Source organism: Nematostella vectensis, chromosome 3 (assembly GCF_932526225.1).
Source record: "Nematostella vectensis chromosome 3, jaNemVect1.1, whole genome shotgun sequence".
Classification (NCBI taxonomy): Eukaryota; Metazoa; Cnidaria; class Anthozoa; order Actiniaria; family Edwardsiidae; genus Nematostella; species Nematostella vectensis.
The window spans coordinates 6,934,064-6,960,016 of record NC_064036.1 but is presented as its reverse complement, the minus strand read 5'-3'; the positions used below and the strand labels follow the sequence as shown (position 1 = coordinate 6,960,016).

At 39.2% G+C, this 25,953-nt stretch overlaps 1 protein-coding gene across 2 annotated transcripts in view; it reads left to right on the top strand.

The window, feature by feature from the left end:
• Positions 1-25,953, top strand: part of LOC5513624 (nucleoporin NUP188) — a 33,423-nt gene that overhangs the window by 1,998 nt on the left and 5,472 nt on the right. Inside the window, exons 4-43 of one of the 2 annotated variants that reach the window (XM_048724634.1) lie at positions 2,566-2,641; positions 2,873-2,998; positions 3,175-3,267; positions 4,237-4,293; positions 4,491-4,556; positions 5,131-5,178; positions 6,237-6,323; positions 6,649-6,725; positions 7,966-8,037; positions 8,140-8,182; positions 8,483-8,590; positions 9,666-9,758; positions 10,246-10,335; positions 10,554-10,619; positions 10,817-10,863; positions 11,133-11,205; positions 15,529-15,658; positions 16,005-16,070; positions 16,371-16,466; positions 16,570-16,690; positions 17,134-17,221; positions 17,283-17,362; positions 18,399-18,655; positions 18,923-19,040; positions 19,194-19,316; positions 19,846-19,933; positions 20,286-20,477; positions 21,148-21,237; positions 21,375-21,479; positions 21,583-21,648; positions 21,774-21,877; positions 21,956-22,013; positions 22,278-22,351; positions 22,510-22,585; positions 22,904-23,050; positions 23,400-23,477; positions 23,669-23,754; positions 24,243-24,397; positions 25,037-25,143; positions 25,803-25,937. In XM_048724634.1, coding sequence (XP_048580591.1) covers positions 2,566-2,641; positions 2,873-2,998; positions 3,175-3,267; positions 4,237-4,293; positions 4,491-4,556; positions 5,131-5,178; positions 6,237-6,323; positions 6,649-6,725; positions 7,966-8,037; positions 8,140-8,182; positions 8,483-8,590; positions 9,666-9,758; positions 10,246-10,335; positions 10,554-10,619; positions 10,817-10,863; positions 11,133-11,205; positions 15,529-15,658; positions 16,005-16,070; positions 16,371-16,466; positions 16,570-16,690; positions 17,134-17,221; positions 17,283-17,362; positions 18,399-18,655; positions 18,923-19,040; positions 19,194-19,316; positions 19,846-19,933; positions 20,286-20,477; positions 21,148-21,237; positions 21,375-21,479; positions 21,583-21,648; positions 21,774-21,877; positions 21,956-22,013; positions 22,278-22,351; positions 22,510-22,585; positions 22,904-23,050; positions 23,400-23,477; positions 23,669-23,754; positions 24,243-24,397; positions 25,037-25,143; positions 25,803-25,937 — 3,862 coding nt within the window. Of the gene's footprint in view, positions 1-2,565; positions 2,642-2,872; positions 2,999-3,174; positions 3,268-4,236; positions 4,294-4,490; positions 4,557-5,130; positions 5,179-6,236; positions 6,324-6,648; positions 6,726-7,965; positions 8,038-8,139; positions 8,183-8,482; positions 8,591-9,665; positions 9,759-10,245; positions 10,336-10,553; positions 10,620-10,816; positions 10,864-11,132; positions 11,206-15,528; positions 15,659-16,004; positions 16,071-16,370; positions 16,467-16,569; positions 16,691-17,133; positions 17,222-17,282; positions 17,363-18,398; positions 18,656-18,922; positions 19,041-19,193; positions 19,317-19,845; positions 19,934-20,285; positions 20,478-21,147; positions 21,238-21,374; positions 21,480-21,579; positions 21,649-21,773; positions 21,878-21,955; positions 22,014-22,277; positions 22,352-22,509; positions 22,586-22,903; positions 23,051-23,399; positions 23,478-23,668; positions 23,755-24,242; positions 24,398-25,036; positions 25,144-25,802; positions 25,938-25,953 lie in introns of both variants that reach the window. The other variant, XM_048724633.1, reaches the window with a different exon arrangement.

The window sequence follows — 25,953 nt, the reverse complement described above, 5'->3', positions numbered from 1 at the left end:
CTTTTTTTTATCAGGGGTCAGTTTTTGCACTTTTCTTTTATCAGGGGTCAGTTTTTGCACTTTTCTTTTTTATCAGGGGTCAGTTTTCGCACTTTTCTTTTTTTTATCAGGGGTCAGTTTTTGCACTTTCCTTTTTTATCAGGGTCAGTTTTCGCACTTTTCTTTTTTTTATCAGGGGTCAGTTTTTGCACTCTCCTTTTTTTTATCAGGGGTCAGTTTTCGCACTTTTCTTTTTTATCAGGGGTCAGTTTTTGCACCTTTCTTTTTCATCAGGGGTCAGTTTTTGCACCTTCCTTTTTCATCAGGGGTCAGTTTTCGCACTTTTCTTTTTTATCAAGGGCCAGTTTTCATACCTTCCTTTTTCTTCAGGGGTAAGTTTTCTCAGTATCCTTTTTCTTCAGGGGTCAGTTTTCGCACTTTCCTTTTTTTATCAGGGGTCAGTTTTCGCACTTTTCTTTTTTTGTCAGGGGTCAGTTTTTGCACTTTTCTTTTTTTATCAGGGGTCAGTTTTTGCACTTTTCTTTTTTTATCAGGGGTCAGTTTTTGCACCTTTCTTTTTCATCAGGGGTCAGTTTTCGCACCTTCCTTTTTCATCAGGGGTCAGTTTTCGCACCTTCCTTTTTCATCAGGGGTCAGTTTTCGCACTTTTCTTTTTCATCAGGGGTCAGTTTTCGCACCTTCCTTTTTCATCAGGGGTCAGTTTTCACACTTTTCTTTTTTTATCAGGGGTCAGTTTTTGCACTCTCCTTTTTTTTATCAGGGGTCAGTTTTCGCACTTTTCTTTTTTATCAGGGGTCAGTTTTCGCACTTTTCTTTTTTTTATCAGGGGTCAGTTTTTGCACTTTTCTTTTTTTATCAGGGGTCAGTTTTTGCACCTTTCTTTTTCATCAGGGGTCAGTTTTTGCACCTTCCTTTTTCATCAGGGGTCAGTTTTCGCACTTTTCTTTTTTATCAAGGGCCAGTTTTCATACCTTCCTTTTTCTTCAGGGGTAAGTTTTCTCAGTATCCTTTTTCTTCAGGGGTCAGTTTTCGCACTTTCCTTTTTTTATCAGGGGTCAGTTTTCGCACTTTTCTTTTTTTATCAGGGGTCAGTTTTTGCACTTTTCTTTTTTTATCAGGGGTCAGTTTTTGCACTTTTCTTTTTTTATCAGGGGTCAGTTTTTGCACCTTTCTTTTTCATCAGGGGTCAGTTTTCGCACCTTCCTTTTTCATCAGGGGTCAGTTTTCGCACCTTCCTTTTTCATCAGGGGTCAGTTTTCGCACTTTTCTTTTTCATCAGGGGTCAGTTTTTGCACCTTCCTTTTTCATCAGGGGTCAGTTTTCACACTTTTCTTTTTTTATCAGGGGTCAGTTTTTGCACCTTTCTTTTTCATCAGGGGTCAGTTTTCGCACCTTCCTTTTTCATCAGGGGTCAGTTTTCGCACCTTCCTTTTTCATCAGGGGTCAGTTTTTGCACTTTTCTTTTTTATCAAGGGCCAGTTTTCATACCTTCCTTTTTTTTCAGGGGTAAGTTTTCTTAGTATCCTTTTTCTTCAGGGGTCAGTTTTCGCACTTTCCTTTTTTTATCAGGGGTCAGTTTTCGCACTTTTCTTTTTTTATCAGGGGTCAGTTTTTGCACTTTTCTTTTTTTATCAGGGGTCAGTTTTCGCACTTTTCTTTTTTTATCAGGGGTCAGTTTTTGCACTTTTCTTTTTTATCAGGGGTCAGTTTTCGCACTTTTCTTTTTTATCAGGGGTCAGTTTTTGCACTTTTCTTTTTTATCAGGGGTCAGTTTTCGCACTTTTCTTTTTTTTATCAGGGGTCAGTTTTTGCACTTTTCTTTTTTATCAGGGGTCAGTTTTTGCACCTTTCTTTTTCATCAGGGGTCAGTTTTCGCACCTTCCTTTTTTATCAGGGGTCAGTTTTCGCACTTTTCTTTTTTATCAAGGGCCAGTTTTCATACCTTCCTTTTTCTTCAGGGGTAAGTTTTCTCAGTATCCTTTTTCATCAGGGGTCAGTTTTCGCACTTTTCTTTTTCATCAGGGGTCAGTTTTCGCACCTTCCTTTTTCATCAGGGGTCAGTTTTCGCACTTTTCTTTTTTTATCAGCGGTCAGTTTTTGCACTTTTCTTTTTTTATCAGGGGTCAGTTTTCGCACTTTTCTTTTTTTATCAGGGGTCAGTTTTTGCACTTTTCTTTTTTATCAGGGGTCAGTTTTCGCACTTTTCTTTTTTATCAGGGGTCAGTTTTTGCACTTTTCTTTTTTATCAGGGGTCAGTTTTCGCACTTTTCTTTTTTTTATCAGGGGTCAGTTTTTGCACTTTTCTTTTTTATCAGGGGTCAGTTTTTGCACCTTTCTTTTTCATCAGGGGTCAGTTTTCGCACCTTCCTTTTTTATCAGGGGTCAGTTTTCGCACTTTTCTTTTTTATCAAGGGCCAGTTTTCATACCTTCCTTTTTCTTCAAGGGTTAGTTTTCTCAGTATCCTTTTTCTTCAGGGGTCAGTTTTCGCACTTTCCTTTTTTTATCAGGGGTCAGTTTTCGCACCTTCTCTTGTCAAACTTGATTCTTTTACATTTATTTCATAGCTCAACCAGCTCCTTGGACAAGATAAAGCAATCAGAAAATGTTAAAGATTTTATTAAAAAGCTCAGTAAATTCATGGTAAGCGAGAATAAAGCTCTTCAAAACACTGTATCTTTAAAACTACTTGGTTCAATAAGCAACATCATGTTTTTTTGATGACATATTATTTGGCACACCAGGTTACATATAGGGTTTGTGTGCCTAATACTGAAATATGGTATTACTAGAAAAAATTACAGACAAGCTAAGGAGTAACCAATAGGAGGAATTTAATATGAGACATGTATTTATTTTTTCTTATCTTTCCAGGACCTTGATGTTATCCAGACATTTGAACTGTTTAGTAATTACTTACACAATGACTTCAGAGGAACACCCCAACAGCTAAAACAGAAGCTGAAAAATGATTCTCAAACAGAACACTTGATGCTAAAGGTTAGAATGTACAGGATTTTCTATCACACATAATACTGGAACATTTTTTGTGATTATGATAATATTTAGGAACCTGCTATCTGAACTAAATGGAATTTCATGTGTTCATTCATTTGGTATTTTTAGATCTTCTCTATATTATGTATTATTATTATTATTCTGTATTATGCTTGCAGATTCTTGATTATTATTTTGAGGAGCGGCTTCACATTCTGCAGTGTGTCAAGTATTTGCTTAGTTATTGGCAAGACCCAAATCATGCATTCAGGGTAAGACCTGGGTAATCTGAGCACATTGCTATCATACATTCAGGGTAAGACCTGGGTAATCTGACCACTGCTTTCATGCATTTAGGGTAAGACCTGGGTAATCTGAACACACTGCTATCATGTATTAAGGAGGGACCTGGGTAATCAGACCACACTGCTTTTATGTATTTAGGCTAACACCTGACCTGCAATGATCCTTCTGCCTTTGTTCAGCACCCTAAGTTGTTATTAGTAATCCTGCTGTAATAGTTTACTTCAGACCACCCCACATCCAGTGGTCAGCAGTTATTATTGTAACCCATGCGCCCTTGCCCTGGTTGAACCTCGCATTGCCGCCATTGCATTTTGTATTTACACCTCGTTAAAGTTATTCAAAGCCTTCAAACCTGTAGCCACAACACCTTCTATTCCACCTTTATTACTAATCCTAGTTTTCCCAAGTTTCCCATTTATTGTTAAATGACAGTGTGGATCATGCATTAAATAAACTCCCAGACCCCTTAGTACAGTGTGTCAGTGTAGAGTATGTTGGGATGCAAGCAAAGAAAGCATTTAGACAGTTAAACAAGTTTGTAAGTAGAATTTTAAAATATTGTATGTTATTATGTATATGAGTTATGAGATAATGTATATGAGTATGAGTTTTGTGAAAGTTATTGACATTTTGTAAGCATGGAATGCGCTAGTAATGGTGACTTAGAAAGATGATATGGACATTTTTTCCAAGTTGGTTAACTTTTTGGTGAGTGTGGAAGTTTTGAAACTCTCAGGATAGCCAAAGTTTACTTATCCTTGTGCTACAGCCTTGAATCTACTGTATCTAAAACACTAAAAGTTGAACTAAGTTCATAGTGTTTTAGATACAGTAGATTCAAGGCTGTTTCATTTAAAAGTCTTGAACCACAAGTGTTTGCATAACCAACTCAGTCCGTCTCCAATGTAAACTTATATTACATTGCTGAATTGTAGGAACAATTCATGGAGTGCCTAAATGGCCTGCAAGATAATAACACCCTGATAACAAAGGTATAGTGACAGATAGTAATAATAAGATACACATACAGAAGTTAAACAATGAACATCGATATGGCAAGGGACCCCCCCCCCCAAAAAAAAAATGATTCAGACTGTATTACCTGTTATCACTATATCTAAATAAACCATATTCATTGTGCACAAATATTGCTATTTCAGTATTTTTCCTGTGATTTTGATTCATAAAGGTTATGGAACAATACCGATCATGCTGTTCAGCACAAGTTCAAACAACCCAGCTTCCATCATCTCTGGTATGTTGAACTTCTATTATTAGTTATGGTGGTGGCTTGTTAACGTCAATTCGTGCACATACAAACAATGGATTTGAAATATTCTTCACTTCAAAACTATCTATCTAATCCTCACTATTTTTGTATCAAGAAAAAGGTGTTGGGTAGGCTATGTTTACTTCAATGGTCTGTAAATTATGATATATTATTTCTAATTAAATGAGCAGCAAAATGTATAAACAAAGTTGTAAAGCTAATCAAATGGCCAGTGTACTGTAAGCGTGCACTTCCAATTTACCTAAGGCTCTGTTTGACTAAAATTTGACGTAAGCAACTCAAAACCCAAAACTGGTTGCACACATGTACCTTGTAAAAATTACGAGCTTAAAAGCTCTGATAGGCCATGGTTAGGATGATGCTGGTGGTTATTTAAAAGGTACAGAATGATGGTGAATGGTATTTTGGTAGTGCCAAGTACACTTTAGTTCTTGTATGTAATTGATTCTGCTGTATGTGGGTGCACAAAATGAAGCATTTTATTTTTAAATCTTGTTTTACCAACTGATTTTTTTGTGGTTGTTTTCCTTTACTGTAGGAGAAGACAAGAAACTGCAAACTTACTCTACAGTATTTACAAGAACAGGTATTGCACATTGAATGGAGGTTTTGCAATATTGTGTTATACATTTCAGTAAATGCTAAATAACTTATCAAGGAAAAAGAATCTCCCAAGTTAACAAACTAACTGAGCATTCAATTTACAATTTCCTTTTTGCTGGACTTTCTTGCACAAAAAAATAGAATTCATCCATTTTTAATAGTGAGAAATCTAAACTTTATCTATTGTGTAGGCCAAATGGTACAGTCATATGACTATAAATTAAAATGTATTCGAAACAAGACACATATGACTCTGCGCAATTTTTAAAAATTCATTTCTTTTGGGATTGACTATATTATATACTTTCTACATTATTGTTTAAGGGAAGCCCCCAGAGTTTCATGACAACAAGTTAAAGCTATCAACAGGGCTTCTGGAATTACACGCTTGTAAGCGCGTGATTGGGCTTTTCCCGCGTCATCCGCGTAATCCACAAGTTTCCGCATAATCCCGCGTAATTTGGCTAAATTTTGAAAGACAAAACATTTAAGTGCACAGCTGATGTATTCTTTTAGGGTTCTTACCTCTATTTCTCGTAAAAAAAGACAGATATTTTTCGTAAGAGTGCGATACTGTATTTCGAACTGAATTTTGAAAACAAATAAAATGACTAGGGGTTTTTTGCTAAACTGCGGGGCCTAGGACAAATAATAAAATACCTTTTTTTTATTGTCTGGTGGCTAGGAGCCAATGAAAACTTGCCTAAGATATTTTCGCACAAAAAATAAACCTTTTCAAGTTATTTCTTGCTTTCCTTCGGTACAAAATGTAGTTTGGGCGTAACAGTTGATATTCCGTTTAATTTAGTGCGTAATTGTTGTGGTTTGAAATGCTTCTTGGTCTGAAATTGTTAAAACTGGTTTGAATTTTTAAAGAAAAATGTATTGCAAATCCCCACGTAATTTAGCGCATAACGATTGATTTTCCACGTAATTTAGCACATAATTTAGCAAAGAATCCCGCATAATTTTGAGTTTTTTTCCGTGTAATTCCAGAAGCCCTGTATCAAGTGATATTGCATGATATTTTATTTGCTTCAGATTCTTTTGCTGGAAGTGATGTTGCTTCATTATAAAGATTTTCTCCACCCTCCAGACTCTCTCCTTCAGACTGTGAAGTTCTTCCAGGTGTGTACCATTACTTCCCCTGCTAGCAGGGGTCTCTTTTCTCTGTATTTTTCCTCGCAAATGCCAGCTCAGAGAAATACAGAGAAAAAAGCCTCTGCTAGCAGAGAAACCATTACAATGTAGCTCACATGATAATGAATGGCAATAATGTAATTGGTAATGATGTTGGTCTTAACATCATAGTCATTGCTGTTGAAAGTAAAGCTGCTAAATCATTTTGAATTATTCTGGAGAGGACTAGTACATGTTACACTCCTTACTTGACATGGGAGAAAATGGCCATATCATATGCATTGCTTGTTGATTTGACTGTGTTTCCTTTCAGTCCCAAGGTTTTGGTATGAGACAAATCAATAGGCATATCTTTGATGGCAGAGCAGAAGCTTTGATCCCACAAATAAGGTGTGTCCAAGCGCTCCTCATGTTATTTGAATTCATGGGTGGAAAAAAAAACAACAGAAAAAAAAATGTATTTGTTTAGTGCAAATAAATAATGTGAGACAAAATCAATAATGTACTCATCAGTGTGAAGACCAAGAGTGTATGTCTGTGGTAAGCACCAGGGGCCGGTTGCACAAAGCCTGGATAAGTTATCCGCCAGATAGGTGCTAACCGCCGGATAAGATCCCTATCCAGTGAATAGTTATCCGGCGGATAAAATAGCGTTGCACAAAGCGTGGATAGAACGCTGGATAACTATCCGCTGAATAGCCATCATTTACCACTAAATGGCTTCCCATTTCCATGGTAAATATGCAAAGCGCGCGCTGTTTTTCCTTCAAACAAAATGGCGACCGTTGAAAAAGCTACTAAAAGTGCCAGAAAACAAACAGTTTATCGAGGCAAAGTGCATGTAAATCATTGAATGATCACAGGGGATAGTGTTTATCTTCTTCCTGTCTTTGGGAGTCACATTTCTCGAAAAAACTGACAATATAGTTTGATTCCAGTCCTGCCAAAGCTGCATGTAAGTCCGTAGTTCATTGTAAATTTACCAACAGTAAAGGTCGTCGTTTGCATGTGTTTCAACTTTCACTGCGTCTAAAATTAATCTGAATTCTACAAAAAATTTTGAAAGCAAGATGCCATTTTGTTTTTTCTTCACATTTATTCGGTGGATAAGATTTTATCAGACCCCTATCATCCGGATAACTTTAACCGCTGGATAACTTTTATTCGGGCTTTGTGCAACCTAATCACGCAACTCGGATAACTTTTATCTGCTGGATAAGGATTTAACCGGTGGATAAGAGTTATCCAGGGTTTGTGCAACCGGCCCCAAGGGCATAGCCCAGGTGGCCCAGGCCTCCCTTCTAGCAGCAACAAAAACAGTAAATGTATGAGACATCAAAATACAGGAGAGAATTGAAAGGGTCTTTTGGGCCCCCTCCTGTTAAAAATGTTAAGATTGTACCACAGGCCAGCGCCCCACAGTGGTTCTTTTGGGCCCCCAATTTAGGTTAATGATGGGATTTCTGGCTTAATGTTCTTAGAGAAGATGAGGAAATTACTGTCCTGAACACCTCTGGAATAATATCCTGAGCTAGGTTTGAACCCTGGTCCTCTTGTGACAGACGACTGAGCTATCACGCCACTCTCTAGTGAAGATATATTCATTTTGCTTTCTTCTTTGCCTTCACAGTTATCTGCAAGTGCTGGTTCTGATTGAGTCATTTGATCTTGAGGGTCTTAGGAACCATATGGATGATGGAAGGTGAGCATGCAGATTGTGCACACTAACCTCAGAGTGCGTGAAGAACCATTAATTTATAAGATATATATATATATATATTATTTTCATCTTTTAATTTCCCAGTTTTACTAAACATCATATCGTCCAAGAACCAGCAATAATTGAGGTGTGTAGATACAATACCCATGACTAATTGTCTTATTTTATGTAGTATATATTAATTGAGCATAAATGCCGTACCATTAGTACTAAAAAAAAATGTCTAGCAGCTACATAAATGGAAAGTTGTCTTTCCATTAGGATTAAATTGATCCATTTTCATGAGTTTATAAAATGCCAACCTCCAGTTTGTGACCACTTGTCCCTCCAACTATAGAGGTAAGAACTGAATATATCAGGGTTTTTCTATTGAGCATTGCTGATGACAATGAATTATTCCTCTCTTTTTTGGCTTTTTTCTTTGCAGGAGCTTGATAAAATATTTGTCACTTGGGGGGACCTTCCACAACATGGCCCTATCATGCTTGCCTGGGCTGTCTTTAGATATGTCACCATGGAAACAGACCAAGAACAGGTAGTTTGTGCAATTAAGTAAGTGCACTTGAACATTACTCACAAATAGAATCAAAAAGCCCAAACTGTCGCGATCTCGTACAATGAATAAAATACACCAAAATCTGGAAATCAACTCTGCTAAAAAAATATGGCAGAGTCGATTTCCAGATTTTGGTGTATTTTGAACATTACTCACAATACTCAAAAGACTTTCCCCCAAGAAATTGAAGACTATTGTCTTAGTGATAGTGTATTATATTAGTTTAGTAACTCATAGGCTATGAGTTACAGCTTCTGTACTATTAAAAACATATTGACTTTGGAGTAAATTTGCTTTGCAGACCAGTTGTAAAGGTACAGTAATACGAGCAGCAACTTTTATGGTCGCATTTGCAAAAAAAAGTTTGACGGCAATGTTGCGCGTTTTACCACCGGCATACAAACTTTTGTCGCAGCATTAGATAGACTTGTTCTTTTGATCAGCCATCGTTTTCCTCCATGACACTGCTGCGAGACAAGTTGGGTTGATGTAGTAATATGGGCTACACTGTACATCTTTGAGTTTTGTAAGAACCATCTTCTACTTTCTGCAGCAAACTTTCTCAACTTGCAACAAAAAACTTGCTGGGACAAAAGTAGGCGCTGGAGTGAACGAGCAAGGTCACTTACAAATTTTTTTTGCAGCAATGCTACCACAAAAGTTGTACCATTTTGTTGTTTGTATTACGGTACCTTAAGCAGTAGTCTTGGTTCTAACCAATTGAACTAAACAAATTATTGATCACCATGCCAGCGGTCATGGTACAGTCAGAGTCACTTGTGCATATAAAGTATGCATATCATGTCAAATATCCAGCAAAATGTCAAAAAGCAACATTAACGATTCATATTGGATCCTTTTTGTCATTTTCCATTTCTCCTTTAATGGTGGGTTGATGAATAACCACAGAGAGTAGACCTTACCCTGCAGAAGAATTCTAGCCATTTTAAAACATGATTTTTCTTTGAAGAATAATATCCTCTGTTGTGAATAAAAAAATAAGAGTAGGTTTTTGTTACACATTGTTCTCATCCTCTAACTGTGACCACTGCAGGCAGTACGCAGGATTGGAAGCAAGGCTCTTCAGTGTCATGTTTTTGAGTACTTGGAGAGTATGCTGACATTTGAGGCTTTTTCTGCTTCAAGTGTAAGTTCCCAATAATGAGAAGTAATGTTGTAATCATTGAATGTTATTGCTTTGAGATTAAAAAAACTCTGCAGCCAACTTTTGTGACAGCTATATGATAAATCTTTAGTGCTGCCAAAAATAAATTGAATGATGATGAAGTGCAAATAAGGTACTCTTGAACCAATTAAAATCTGTCTGAATCACTGTGAACTTCGATCCATTTAATATGATAAAAATTACTCCACTCTGTTGCTAAGAGCATAAAATTGTCAATGTATCTTCCTGATATTCAAATATAGCCACAGCAACAGTGTTACACAAGTCGGCTTGGAGTCTAAAAGGATTTCAAAATACATAAATATGTTTGTGTTGATAATTCATAAAATCTGACACTTATAGTTTATTGATCATGTCAAGCGACCTCAGTAGTAAGGGCAACCTTAAAGCAATTAACCTCATGTTATTTTTGCATCCTATGACAGTAAATTTTGTGCTTTTTCTACAGCCTGTGGCATTCATATGCAAGAGCCTTGTGTATGGGCTTATGTTCATTGTACTAGGTCTCTTCCAGGAGGACACTCTAGGTGATATTAAGGTGTGCATTGTAAAAAGTAAAGGATAGTATTGTCTATTGATTAACTCCTTCAAATATCTCTGAGATATTTTTCCATGAGTTGATTACTTTTGGAACCCTATGTACTGTATGGTTTTTTCTACTACTCAAGTGGTCCAACGTTTGGGACTTGACAGTGCATTCCCAGATTGACAAGAGTAATCAATTGTTTGTTGTTATTGTATTTTTATCCCTTATAGCTGCTTGTGTCAGTCCTCTCTCTTGCTTTGATGGAAAAGGGGCTTTGCATTGATTTCTGGGACACAGTAAGTAGATTAATTGTAATAACCTTCTGTTCTAGAACCGGCAAAGGGGTAGGCAGGTATCTGGAAAATGTGCAGGGGTTGTCATTTGTACTGTGGATTCATTTGCTGTTTCCTCCATATTTTTAATTTTTTGTCTCAAGATTTGTGGCCATGGGCTTCTGTACTTGGAGTTTTAATGAATTCTCTCTTTTTAATAGAACCTGAGTGCTGGTGCTGGTTTACTGTTAAAGTCAGCTGCCAAATGGTAAGTGATGTATTGATTGTCCCCCTTTCAAAAGCTTTAAAGGGTTTCCAAGACATTTTGAAGTGAACTTCAGCATTTCCCTGTCATTGTGATTGTAAATGTAATCATTTGTAATCATTGTTGAATGTAATTCTTGATAAATGCATCATTCCTGTCTGCATTGTAAATCCTTACGCTTTAACCATTGTTAGTGTGCAGGACATCAATTCATATAAATCACAATTTTGTGGTACACATACACTAATGTCTTTACTTTCTGGGTTTATTAGGTTTCCTCTTCAATTCTCTCCATTTCTCCAACTTCTGAAATCCTTAGCAGGTGAAGAGGAGTCTGCAGCAAAGGTGAGAGTTGGTCAGATCATTTACAATAACGAATTAATACACTTAAAGAATGTTGATCAACCACTCATTTTTACAGTTTACCGTCAATGATAACCATCACGAATATCAAAGTGGAGTCCTTGTGTCACTAATAAGGGTTGTAGCACCAATACATACCATCACGAATTATATCAAGCACATAACGGTACTCATTGGCGACCCATAGCAATCCATTGTAGACAATGGCATGTCATATCAGTACACTACCATGCTCATGGCAAGTCATGGCACACCATGGCAATGTATGGCAGATTATGGTAATACTTTGGTAAACCATGGCAAGCCATGGCAGTGTATGGCAAAACATTGCCATGGGTCGCCACACTAAACGTTTGGTGGACCATGGCAAGCCATGGCACGTCATGGCAATGTATGGCAGGTTATGGCAACACTTTGGTGGACCATGGTAAGCATGGCAATGTATGGCAAAACATTGCCATGATGTGCCAATAGGTGCCATACTCAAAGTATGGCAAGCCATGGCATTATATGGCAAAACATTGCCATGACATGCCAATAGGTGCCATACTCATAGTATGGCAAGCCATGGCATTATATGGTAAAACATTGCCATGATGTGCCATTCGTGACGGTTATCATTGGTAAACTATTTTTACTGTTTAAAAAAATAAAATTTACTATAATACTATATCTCAATATAATTAAGTCTGCCCTGAAGAAGTCTTATTAAAGATGAAAATTTGGCAGAGTCGATTTCCAGTTTTTGGTGTATTGTATTCAATATAATACTCAATATTTGAGTAAAAGCTACAGTACTCACTTGAATAAGCCAATAGGAATGGATGCTTTGGGCTATCCTTAAAATGCTATGATTAGAGTAGGAATTTTGCTAAAATTTTTGGTAGATTATTTCTAATGATTGTTTAACTAATTTCCAACGCAGTGTTGGAGGGAAATGGTGGAATTTTTTTCAAATAAATACTTCATCATTTTGTCTTCAGGGCATATTCATGGCTCATACTTGTATTTGTATGTGCTTCATATTTATTACTATGTGCTCCGGGCATTGACTATATGTTCTAGGGTGTGACAGGGTGGGCGTGACTATATGTTTCAGGGTGTGGCAGGGTGGGCGTGACTATATGTTCTAGGGTGTGACAGGGTGGGCATTGACTATATGTTCTAGGGTGTGACAGGGTGGACGTGACTATATGTTTCAGGACTTCCACCATATTTGTTGTATTTGTATCTACCTATGTGTTCAAGGGGTTCCAGTATGTGTCTTTATTGTAACTGTGATCCAGGCATTCCAGTATGTGTCTTCATTGTAACTGTGTTCCAGGCATTCCAGTAATGTGTCTTCATTGTAACTGTGATCCAGGCATTCCAGTATGTGTCTTCATTGTAATTGTGATCCAGGCATCCCAGTATGTGTCTTCATTGTAATTGTGATCCAGGCATTCCAGTATGTGTCTTCATTGTAACTGTGTTCCAGGCATTCCAGTAATGTGTCTTCATTGTAACTGTGATCCAGGCATTTCAGTATGTGTCTTCATTGTAACTGTGTTCCAGGCATTCCAGTATGTGTCTTCATTGTAACTGTGATCCAGGCATTCCAGTAATGTGTCTTCATTGTTATTGTGATCCAGGCATTCCAGTATGTGTCTTCATTGTAACTGTGTTCCAGGCATTCCAGTATGTGTCTTCATTGTAACTGTGATCCAGGCATTTCAGTATGTGTCTTCATTGTAACTGTGATCCAGGCATTCCAGTAATGTGTCTTCATTGTTATTGTGATCCAGGCATTCCAGTATGTGTCTTCATTGTAACTGTGTTCCAGGCATTCCAGTATGTGTCTTTATTGTAACTGTGATCCAGGCATTTCAGTATGTGCCTTAATTGTAATTGTGATCCAGGCATTTCAGTATGTGTCTTCATTGTAACTGTGATCCAGGCATTTCAGTATGTGTCTTCATTGTAACTGTGATCCAGGCATTCCAGTATGTGTCTTCATTGTAATTGTGATCCAGGCATCCCAGTATGTGTCTTCATTGTAATTGTGATCCAGGCATTCCAGTATGTGTCTTCATTGTAACTGTGTTCCAGGCATTCCAGTAATGTGTCTTCATTGTAACTGTGATCCAGGCATTTCAGTATGTGTCTTCATTGTAACTGTGTTCCAGGCATTCCAGTATGTGTCTTCATTGTAACTGTGATCCAGGCATTCCAGTAATGTGTCTTCATTGTTATTGTGATCCAGGCATTCCAGTATGTGTCTTCATTGTAACTGTGTTCCAGGCATTCCAGTATGTGTCTTCATTGTAACTGTGATCCAGGCATTTCAGTATGTGTCTTCATTGTAACTGTGATCCAGGCATTCCAGTAATGTGTCTTCATTGTTATTGTGATCCAGGCATTCCAGTATGTGTCTTCATTGTAACTGTGTTCCAGGCATTCCAGTATGTGTCTTTATTGTAACTGTGATCCAGGCATTTCAGTATGTGCCTTAATTGTAATTGTGATCCAGGCATTTCAGTATGTGTCTTCATTGTAACTGTGATCCAGGCATTTCAGTATGTGTCTTCATTGTAACTGTGTTCCAGGCATTCCAGTAATGTGTCTTCATTGTAACTGTGATCCAGGCATTTCAGTATGTGTCTTCATTGTAACTGTGTTCCAGGCATTCCAGTATGTGTCTTCATTGTAACTGTGATCCAGGCATTCCAGTAATGTGTCTTCATTGTAACTGTGATCCAGGCATTCCAGTATGTGTCTTCATTGTAACTGTGTTCCAGGCATTCCAGTATGTGTCTTCATTGTAATTGTGATCCAGGCATCCCAGTATGTGTCTTCATTGTAATTGTGATCCAGGCATTCCAGTAATGTGTCTTCATTGTAACTGTGATCCAGGCATTCCAGTATGTGTCTTCATTGTAACTGTGATCCAGGCATTTCAGTATGTGTCTTCATTGTAACTGTGTTCCAGGCATTCCAGTATGTGTCTTCATTGTAACTGTGATCCAGGCATTCCAGTAATGTGTCTTCATTGTTATTGTGATCCAGGCATTCCAGTATGTGTCTTCATTGTAACTGTGTTCCAGGCATTCCAGTATGTGTCTTCATTGTAACTGTGATCCAGGCATTCCAGTATGTGTCTTCATTGTAACTGTGATCCAGGCATTCCAGTATGTGTCTTCATTGTAACTGTGTTCCAGGTGTTCAAGTATGTGTCTTCATTGTAATTGTGATCCAGGCATTCCAGTAATGTGTCTTCATTGTAACTGTGATCCAGGCATTCCAGTATGTGTCTTCATTGTAACTGTGTTCCAGGCATTCCAGTATGTGTCTTCATTGTAATTGTGATCCAGGTATTCCAGTATGTGTCTTCATTGTAATTGTGATCCAGGCATCCCAGTATGTGTCTTCATTGTAATTGTGATCCAGGCATTCCAGTATGTGTCTTCATTGTAACTGTGTTCCAGGCATTCCAGTAATGTGTCTTCATTGTAACTGTGATCCAGGCATTCCAGTATGTGTCTTCATTGTAACTGTGATCCAGGCATTTCAGTATGTGTCTTCATTGTAATTGTGATCCAGGCATTTCAGTATGTGTCTTCATTGTAACTGTGTTCCAGGCATTCCAGTATGTGTCTTCATTGTAATTGTGATCCAGGCATTCCAGTATGTGTCTTCATTGTAACTGTGTTCCAGGCATTCCAGTAATGTTTCTTCATTGTTATTGTGATCCAGGCATTCCAGTAATGTTTCTTCATTGTTATTGTGATCCAGGCATTCCAGTATGTGTCTTCATTGTAACTGTGTTCCAGGCATTTCAGTATGTGTCTTCATTGTAACTGTGATCCAGGCATTCCAGTATGTGTCTTCATTGTAACTGTGATCCAGGCATTTCAGTATGTGTCTTCATTGTAATTGTGATCCAGGCATTTCAGTATGTGTCTTCATTGTAACTGTGTTCCAGGCATTTCAGTATGTGTCTTCATTGTAATTGTGATCCAGGCATTCCAGTATGTGTCTTCATTGTAACTGTGATCCAGGCATTCCAGTATGTGTCTTCATTGTAACTGTGTTCCAGGTGTTCAAGTCTGTGTCTTTATTGTCACTGTGTTCCAGGACTTCATAAAGATGGCTTTTATTTATAACTATGTGTTCTAGTCGTTTAGTCTTCTATTTGTAACTATATATTTCAGGCGTTCTAGTATGTGTTTCATTTAGACTGTGATCAGCTGTTCCAGAACATGTCTTGTATTTGTAACTATGTGTTCCAGTCATTCATTGTGTGTCTTCATTGTGGCTGTGTTCCAGGTGTTCCAGTATGTGTCTTGCTTGTCCTCCTACACGGAGCAACTCAGAGAGAATAAAATAGGTGATGTGGACTGCATAGGGGATGACCAAGTGTGGAAGATCATTACTCCCAAAGTGCTCTATAAGAATGGTAAGGAAAAGCCTGGAAATCAGTCCAACTTTCTTATTTCAAAGGCTTGACATTTATTTTGCGTATTCAATACTGAAGTTTTTTCTTATGCCAGTTGAAGTTTCTACTGTAAATTCTATTTTCCTGGATATATAAATCTTCACAATTAAATGATTTGTAGTGCCTCTTTAGCCTGATAAACTGGTCTACCCACAATCTGAATACTCACAGAGCTGGCCCCTCTTTCCCTGTTGGATACACATTGTATTTTTAGTATCATTGTACCTGTTACGTAGCTTCCTTGTTCTGACTACGAGTTTATGTTTTTGTTTTGACTCATGGTTCACCTTTTTTATTACCTTTCTAGTGTATTCAAACGAGCAGCACATTGTGATTGACAGTGGGACATTAGGCGCTCTCATACCAAATCAAGGTTGGCATGTCTCACTTGCCAGTCAATGGCATTACCATTGGTGCTTTCTTAATGCCTAACAACATGTTTGTACAGTGTAGTAAGAGCCACTGTCAGGGTATCATCGCATCAATATCCTTTTTTGTTTATGATAATCACAATACCCTTGTGGTATAGATCTTCATCTAGAATATAATTCACCAAACACTGCCATTTGATTCTGCACAGCTGAATACCAGTGCTTGGTTTACAATACAAAAATGATTCTTTGCTGTAACAACTTGACCTTTTGTTTTGCCCTCTTTGTATGATTCTTCACAGGCTCTGCTGTAGTTCAGTGGAGCCATCGCTACTCTGGCTGGAAGCTGTTTTTATTTGAGATTGATTCCTATCTGCAGTCTGTCAGCACAGGGACCAGTAAGTAGCCACACCCATGCCATACTCCACTCCCCTTTATTCTGTTCTTTATTATTGATTAGTAGTGATACAATGTGTATAGTGATAGTCATTTCTGTTTTAGGCACAGAGGGAGAGAGGGTGATCGCCACTGTCGACCTTATCAATGAGATCCTGAAGAACAACTGGTCTAAAGAAGCAGACCTGGGGCCATTTATATCCAGACTGCATCTGATTGTGCAGAGGTAACTTCTAGTGGTTAAAGGCCATTCAAGACTATGTTGACATTATAACAAACCATTTCCGCTATTAAAATGTGCTTTTATACCAGATGATACAGTAATTGCTCACATAAGCGCCTCCCCCAAATAAGCTCCTCAACTAATAAGAAAATATGAAGAAGCACTTCCCCTGAATAAAGGCCTCTGCTAAGCGTGTTGCACTTAATAGACTACAAAAGGGACTGTACATTAGGAAGTACCAAAAACTGACATACTAACAGATTATTATTGAAAGCTTGTTTTTGTTAAGTTTCTGAGGTTTGTTTTTTTACTCCTTGTAGAAATTTTTATCTATAGATGAATTAGATCCTTTATATAAAAGCCTGCGTGGGACATGAACAATTGGATCAATCTCTTTAATTCTTAAAAATACATAATAAATTCCTGTTAATCCATCTTTTCACCAGATGCAGCCCTAGTCCCAGCCCTCCACTTGGTCTGATTGCTTCCTGTTTGCGTTGCCTAGCAACTGTAGCTTCCCATGATCCCTTACAGGTAAAAGATTACACTTGATCTGTAAGCAAATACAATGTCATTTACGATGTCATTTTTCCAGGTCTGGTTTGGTCTTCAGCAAACAGGGTTCCTCCCATACTGTACATCTGCTCACACAAGTCACAACCAGTCTACCGTTGAGTAAGTCATGGGTGTAGAACGTGCTTGTAGTCATATGCAGGACATATGTGTAGTCATACAAGACATATCTAATCTTTTCCAATCTCATATTGATAGCCAAAACAATAAAAATTGGGAGGGGTTGGGGGCGCTTCCAGAAATTTGCTGAGATTTTGGATCCTCAGGTTTACAAAATTTTACCTTTTAAATCTACTACTTAAGACATAATCTTTATGTTTTTTTTTGTGTTTTTGTGTTAATATAACAAACAATGGAATATATCTTCTATTGTAATGGAGAAATGCTATAAAATTAAAAGGCTTACAGGAAGAAAGACGACTTCAGCCAGCTTTTTTATCTCTATTTTATGAAAAGTTCTGTGAACGTAAACTTGGAATTTCCCATTGTTACGGTAAACTGCCTTTTGGCTTCAACCAGACAAACTTTACCAAGATTTCAACAGATTCACAAACAAATTAATGGTCACCAATCATGAAACCTCTCCTTTAATAGTCAGAATGTGAAAAATATGGTCCCCTTAGGCATAAAAATATTAAGTAACTTACCAAGATCTCTGTCAATAGCTCCATACACAATGCCCATGGTAAGCTGGGTGCCATACTGAATGCACGTGAGCAGCCTTATATTAAGTAAAGTAACTTACCAAGATCTCTGTCAATAGCTCCATACACATTGCCCATGGTAACCTGGGTGCCATACTGAATGCACGTGAGCAGCCTTATATTAAGTAACTTACCAAGATCTCTATCAATAGCTCCATACACATTGCCCATGGTAACCTGGGTGCCGTACTGAATGCACGTGAGCAGCCTTATATTAAGTAACTTACCAAGATCTCTGTCAATAGCTCCATACACATTGCCCATGGTAACCTGGGTGCCATACTGAATGCACGTGAGCAGCCTTATATTAATAAGTAACTTACCAAGATCTCTATCAATAGCTCCATACACATTGCCCATGGTAACCTGGGTGCCATATTGAATGCACCTGAGCAGCCTTATATTAAGTAACTTACCAAGATCTCTGTCAATAGCTCCATACACATTGCCCATGGTAACCTGGGTGCCATACTGAATGCACGTGAGCAGCCTTCTGGTCACTTCCCCGTCACTGTGGCAACCCTCCACCTGTGTTTGCAGCTAGTGTGTGGTATTGGTCAGGCACACGAGGACGTAGAGCAGCCAGTGAATTTCCTGGACTTGGCTGCCTGTGTGGTGTTTGTCATTCGGGAGGTGTTCACTGGTTTCCACAAATGGCGCTTCACTGATGTGAAAGACAGAGAGGAGATTGGTATGAGATGACTTGATGAATTTCCAATGATTTACAAGGGGGAGATTTTTACAACGGAGATAAGCAGTTTGATCAAGGTCTTGTACTCAAATCCCTATCTAGTATTTTTTAGATGTCAAAAATAAACAGTATTGCAAAATAGTTTTGGAAGATCACCAAGGGTTTATAAAACTCGCTATTGAGAAAAATACAATGCAATGTCGATTCATATTTGCCAACAGTTCAATTTATGCGAGATATATTATAAACCAAACCATTGTTTCAAAGGTGAGAAATGTCTTGAGATTTTTAATGCGGTCCTTGGACTTCGCTTGGAAAAGTCGAAGAATGAGAGCAGAGATGAGATGGACTGGGACGAGGTTGAAGAGACAAGACATGTGATAAGGTATAGGAACACGTGATGGGATGTGAGGTATAGGTTCAGGGAAGCAAGAAATTCAATGCAAATATCAATTAAGCTTTGTGAATCTATTGCATGTATTGTGAATATGACTCGCAGTTAGTGACCTGTGTGTTTTGCTCTAATTTGTTTGCCTAGGTCCGCTTCAGTTCTTCCAGACGTACTTTCCCATGCGTTACTTCAGTCAAGTGCAGGGCAGCCTCTTCTCAACATCCTCTGCACTGGGGTGGATACAGTTGACCGACTCATATCACTCGGCGGGTGAGTAAAAGGCATTATTTAAATGCACTCGCAAATCGCGCTTTAATTGGTCAAGGGTCCATGTGTTACTAGAGGACACACGTATGATTGGCGTCAGCATGCACACACGCTGCCCAAAACTAGATTGTAACTTAAAAAAACATTTTTAATGTTGTATAAAACAAATACAACTCATTTTTTTCCTTGCGTCTGTACTCTAATAGATGAAAAGACGACGTCACAGCGTGTCATGAACAAAAACAGTCTGCAATGAGTTGCAGTCGGGTTGCGTGAATGTTGTTAATAAAAGCCTCTTTTTAACATTGTCAGCACTGGGGCGGACACAGTGCATACTATCATAGGGAGAAGCTTGTTATATGTGAAACTTTGGTGTAGATCACCAGACTAGGTATAACGGGGCAAGCAGGCCATTGTATTAGACGTTTTTTAATCCCACCTGGAGAAAGGTATTCAAATAATTGAAACCATGCATTACGAAACCGTTAATTGGGATCTTTACCATACCAGCAACACCTGTCTTCTTTTGCAGTTCCACGGGAAGCCATGCGCTAGCCGTCGTCCAGCTAATCAAACTAGCCTTTTCTGTGTTGAGCAAGCTTCTGAATAGGAAACACAAGGCAAGTGACCTTATCTCAATTGAATCTTCCCTCGTATACAGATAGAAACTCTAAGAAAAAAAAACCAGAGGGCTTACAAAAGTAAGACATCTCAAAACACAACTGTACATGTTGTCATAACAAATGCAACCATTGAACACATTTAACTTTTGAAGCATTGCTGGGAGGAACAACTTTCAGCATTTCTAGGCTAATCAATGTCTGTATTCTTACCCACCATGTTTGGTTTCTATTGTAAACTGAAACTGTTTGCCTCACTTTTCCTTTGTGTTGTATTCAAAAGAAATGTTTGTATTGTTTGCATGAGGTTTAATAAAAGAAACAACCCCTTTTTTTAACCGTCTCTTTTAAGAATGAAGAGATCTCCCCTTTAGAGCAAGCCCTCTCTACCCAAGTTATCCAGCAGTTGAAGGACCCCCGCAATCCCACTCCTTCCAGTCCGGGACAGAGCCAGCTTGTTACGGTCATTTCGTCGTACATCTACCATCGAATGGACAGCAAGTTACCCACACTCGCGACGCTACTGCTCAAGCGTCTTTGCCTCGTAAGTCTTGCCTTGTTAGTCTTGTTATTTCTTGCAATGACTCGTCTACACTCGCCACGCTACTGCTCAAGCGTCTTTGCCTCGTAAGTCTTGCCTTGTTAGTCTTGTCATTTCTTGCAATGCCTCGTCTACACTCGCCACGCTACTGCTTAAGCGTCTTTTTCTGGAGAGCCTTGAATAGATAGTCTCTTCATTTCTTGTAATGCCTTGTCTACACTTGCCACGTTCTTGGCAACGTGTCTGTGTTTCGTAAGCCTCGACTAGTTAGTCTCTTCATTTCTTACAATGCCTGGTCTACACTTGCCACGCTCTTGGCAACGTGTCTATGTCTTGTAAGCCTCGTCTAGTTAGTCTCTTTATTTCTTGTAATGCCTTGTCTACACTTGCCACGCTCTTGGCAACGTGTCTATGTCTTGTAAGCCTCGTCTAGTTAGTCTTTTCATTTCTTGTAATGCCTTGTCTACACTCGCCACGCTACTGCTCAAGCGTCTTTTTCTGGAGAACCTCTACTAGTTAGTCTCTTCATTTCTTACAATGCCTGGTCTACACTTGCCACGCTCTTGGCAACGTGTCTATGTCTTGTAAGCCTCGTCTAGTTAGTCTCTTCATTTCTTGTAATGCCTTGTCTACACTCGCGACGCTGCTGCTTTAAAAGAAGTTTCTGTTCCAGGTTGCTCCCATGTCAATGTACGCAAGTTTTGGGGCCGAGGCCATACCCTTGAGGGACGCCTTTGTCGCGAGACTGAAATCATCTAAAGAGGTATGGCTGATGTATCTCATCAGCAGTTGCTGCTCTGAAATATAATTTTGGTAACTCTTATGTTTTGTATCCCATTATTACCATTACTACCCGATTGTTATGATTTATTATTTTCAATTATTCAATGGCTACTGCAGGACCTAAAGTTAAAGGTGGCGATTTTGGAGTTCATTGCGACCGCAGTAGAAACACAGCCAGGACTGATCGAACTTTTCCTCGACCTTAATTCTAAAAGAAAACCGGTGAGTAAGTGATCGAGTGCTTAGCAATACTTCAAGAAGCTCATACCTATTTTCCGTTGCTGTCATTACCAGAAGCAATGTATGTTTTTTGTTGTTGCAGCAGCATCTGAGTCTTGGCGATCACAGTTGTCTGCATGCTGTATTAAACATCATCAACCCCATTAAAAAGGTACGCGCCCTTTCCTGTCTTTCTTGGTGCATGTTTTAGTGTAAACATATAAATTCCATGTACAGGTGCTAGACAAGGCACCAATAATTAAAGCTGATAAAAGCTAAAACGTGAATATTGTATAGGCTGGTGTGCACATGCCTTCCAAGCTGGTCTCGGCGGCCTTCTTGCTCCTCCATGCGCTGTGGTTCGACAGACGCGATGCCGCCCTCACCGCAATTCGTAACAGGTATATTGTATTTACTATACATTTGTTGCGATATGATGAAAATAATAATTGATTTTTTTCTCTTTTTCATTGTTGCAGTCCAAAGTTCTGGGAAAATCTGACGCATCCACTCTTCACTGACATTAACAACGAAGAGGTAAAACTTTCTTTTTCTCAAGGGAACACTGATTCAATAATTTTCCCCAGAGTGATGTATTTTAAAATTTCTTGATCAGAAATGCTATAGTAAAAGTTGGCAACCATCTAGGCAGCGCAACAGGGAACTTCCGAATTAATCAAAATAAGAGCCAGCAAGCTTGCCTGCTCAACAGGAACTAGTAGTATAGGGGAGGCTTTTCGAGAGCCTGTTTCAGCAAGCAGACTGGAGGTGTTATGATCGATTATGTGATTCCCCTGGCAGGATTCAGGGCCCCAGCTACAGACGTGTTCTTACAGCCTCCAGATCGTCGCTATGGAGTCGTACTATGTAGCTAGGTGAGTGCGTGACAGTTTCGAGTCTTGAGTTGTACTATTTAGTGAGGTGGGTTAATGACAGGCTACTGGAGACCCATATGTCTCAAGCGGATTTAAACATTTTTGCCTTTTATAAAAAAGCCTAACTATTTTTTCTGATCATTAATTTTTTTTTAAAGTGGGCAACTGGATGATAGCTTGAAGACTATTTTGAAAGACTTCATCTCTAAGCAGCGGTACCAGTACTGGTCAAAGGTTAGCTTTAATAGTCCATCCAACCTTGGGCTTAGAATGCTTTCCTACCCTACCCCAAGGTAACCGGCCTGTCATGACGACTGAACCTGCTCGGAAACTCTTAAGTTTAGCCGAGAGGTATTTTACGATGTTGTAAGGATTTAGAACTGGTTCACTAACTGCACATACTTCAGTATCATTCTTGAGATTGCTAGCCTTTTGCAGCTGAATTACAGGTACATAGTGCGCTAGATATCACTAACCTCTGCATGGCTCTCAAGGCTTTTTTTTTTCCTCCTTCTGTTAGTGCTGACTCAATATCTTTTCTCCTCCTGTTAGTTTGTCAAGCTGGCATACCCGGATGAGAGCGTTGCTAGGCGATCTCCCCGTCCACGCAGCCCCCTGGTGTCCATTGCCAATGACAACGATCATCTGAAGCTGCTACGCTCGTGGAGAACATTTCTTGTCGTCGCAGCCACCGTTGAGGTAGGGCTTTATTCATTTTTTGTCGCTTATCTCGCACTTTTAAAAATTTACTGCAATTAAAACAATTTTTTGTTATTTTTTCTTATGACTTTATTGATTATAGACCCAAATGGGCCAGCACAAACTGGAACAGATTCCATGTCGATACTAAAATTAAAACCAAATCAACCAGTGTCACATTTTAACGTTAGCCCTGGCTACGCCCCTGTTTGATTGTTCCAAATTCCATGTTTTCAAGTTTCGTTAATCAAAATTGTTATAAGCTGCTAACTAATTTCACCTCCTAAGCGTAAGTGAAAATTGCCATCATGACAAAACATTTTCCCTATCCCTTATCTGCTAATTACAGACTAGTGCATTCAGTCTGACGGACTCTAAGCTGCGATGTGAAGTACTGGAAGAAACATTATCCGCTCTCAAAAGTCAGGTGAATACAGCTGTCCCTTCCTATTGGATTGTTTTTACACATTCTATGTTCCTAACTTGTGTCCCCTACATTTTGAACTCTTGCCATGTTATTGTTGGACTGACGTGCTACAGCTCTTTTGAGCAAGCTAGGGAATGGGGATTGTTCTTTGTCAAGGAGGTTATTGTAGTTGACTTTATTTTTGTTTAAAGGTGTCCCGCCCCGTGTGTGCCGAGGTTATGACAGCAGCACATGAGCTTAGTGCCCTCTACTTGGTCTTACTTAGAACCTGGAAAAGGTATTCTCACATTACCTGGTCTTACTTAGTACCTGGAAAAGGTATTCTCACATTACCTGGTCTTACTTAGTACCTGGAAAAGGTATTCTCACATTACCTGGTCTTACTTAGAACCTGGAAAAGGTATTCTCACATTACCTGGTCTTACTTAGAACCTAAAAGGTATTCTCACATTACCTGATCTTACTTAGAACCTGGGAAAGGTATTCTCACATTACCTGGTCTTACGTAGTACCTGGAAAAGGTATGGTGCTCTGGTTAGTGTGTATGATAAGATATCCTCACATTATCTGGTGTTAACTAGAACCTGAAATAGGTATGGTGCTCATCTTAATATCTTGACAAGATTTTGGAAAGGTACACTGTGATGCTCTAGTCAATGTGTATGAGATAGTATCGTAGAATGGGGTTGGTTCATACTATCTGGATTTTCTGGAAAGGTATGGGTTTAGAGTACAAGATGCAATTAGATTTGTTACCCTTTGTAGTGCTTTAAGAAAGTTTAACAGTGCATTCGTCACCTTGGTTGATGTCCTGGAGACTGCTAACCGCAATGACACCCAACTACTGGACCACATCAGAAGCCCCGTATTCAGCTGTATCTCTATCCTCCTACAGCATGCCCGCAGCGAGAACAAGTCAGGTATAGTTATGCTACTGCAGTCTCGCTTGTGTAGCGTGTTTGCGCCTGCTCCTGCGTCGTTGTGAGAAACAACCTCAAGTTTCAAGATCCCTTGTCAGCCACACCTTGGTTTTTGTTTCATTCAACCTTGAAATAAAAATATCGAGAAAAAATTCATCTACAAACAAAGTTTTATATTTCAATTACCAAATTCAATTGACAATATTGCAATAGCTTTTCCAAACCAACCGATGGAATTGGATGCTTTCTCAACATTTTTGCCAGGTTAACAAAATGGCGGCTGACAAACTGCCTCCTCCGCGGGCGTCTCTAAACGTTAGAAACCGAGAATGAATCTAAAAACCTGGCGGGTTTCCTGTGATCGACAAATTCCTTTGTTAGGGGGGAAGGGTACAATGCCAAATACTTCCTCAGCTCCTCACGCTCGACGCATAGCCACAGGAATCCCGAGCGCCTGTGTTTCTTTTCTGCTGCTTTCTGGGCAAAGCGTACCTGCGGAGGAAGCTAACCAACCGATGGAATTGAATGCCTTCTCAACATTTTTGCCAGGTTGACAAAATGGCGACTGGCAGAGTGGCAGGCTTTCATGCTGACTGTTTCAGGAGCCTGATTATTTTCACCTTCACCTTTTGCTCTCAGACACGCTGGAAAGCAGCTACGCCATGGCGCTGTTACCACTCGCTTGTGAACCCCTTGAATATCTAAACGGACGACTTGGCAAACAAAACGACAACTCGCGAGATAGGGTGAGGCCTAGTTTATCAATCAGGGCCTGGTTCCTAGAAAGCAGGCTAGCACCAACCCAATGATACATAGTGTTATTGGGACGTTTGATTGGATAACGTTTTTTGACCCTGGGTTAGCATTTACCAGCCCCAGGAATACCAAAGGGGCTGAGGGAGCCCCAGGAATACCAAAGGGGCTGAGGGAGCCCCAGGAATACCAAAGGGGCTGAGGGAGCCCCAGGAATACCAAAGGGGCTGAGGGGAGTAAAACAGGGTCTTGTAAAGAAGCAAGAATCGCAAATTTCCTTGTGTAAATGCGTGCACTTGTTTCAGATAAGGTTGAACTAGAATCATGTCTCGTAGCCCGCTGTTTTTTATGGGAACTACATAAACATGATCTCATAAAAGCAAGAATCTTGCAGTTTTACAAACAAGGATATGCTTCTATTTACGCTTATTTGGTTATTTATTTTATACCCAAATCATAACGTGTTACGACACGCTTCTCAAAGTGCGATCATATTTGACATAGGTGTAAACGACCTTGAATTAAACTTGTCTCAAATTTGTTATTTGTTGCCATCACTACGATTGCTGGCTAGATAACCATAGCTTTGGCAGCGCACCCTCTCCTTATGTTATTGTGGTTTCAGATACGATCGAGATTCCTTGTCTTACAGGTGCTAGAGCTTTCTGTGTTCATAATCGACGAAATTCTGAACATTCTGCTATCGAACCCTGGTCAATGGTTACCGGTGCTTAGAGAGCATGCGCTGTTTGCTTCGCTTGTCACAGCCCTGGATATCTGTGTCAAGGTAACGTCACGCAATC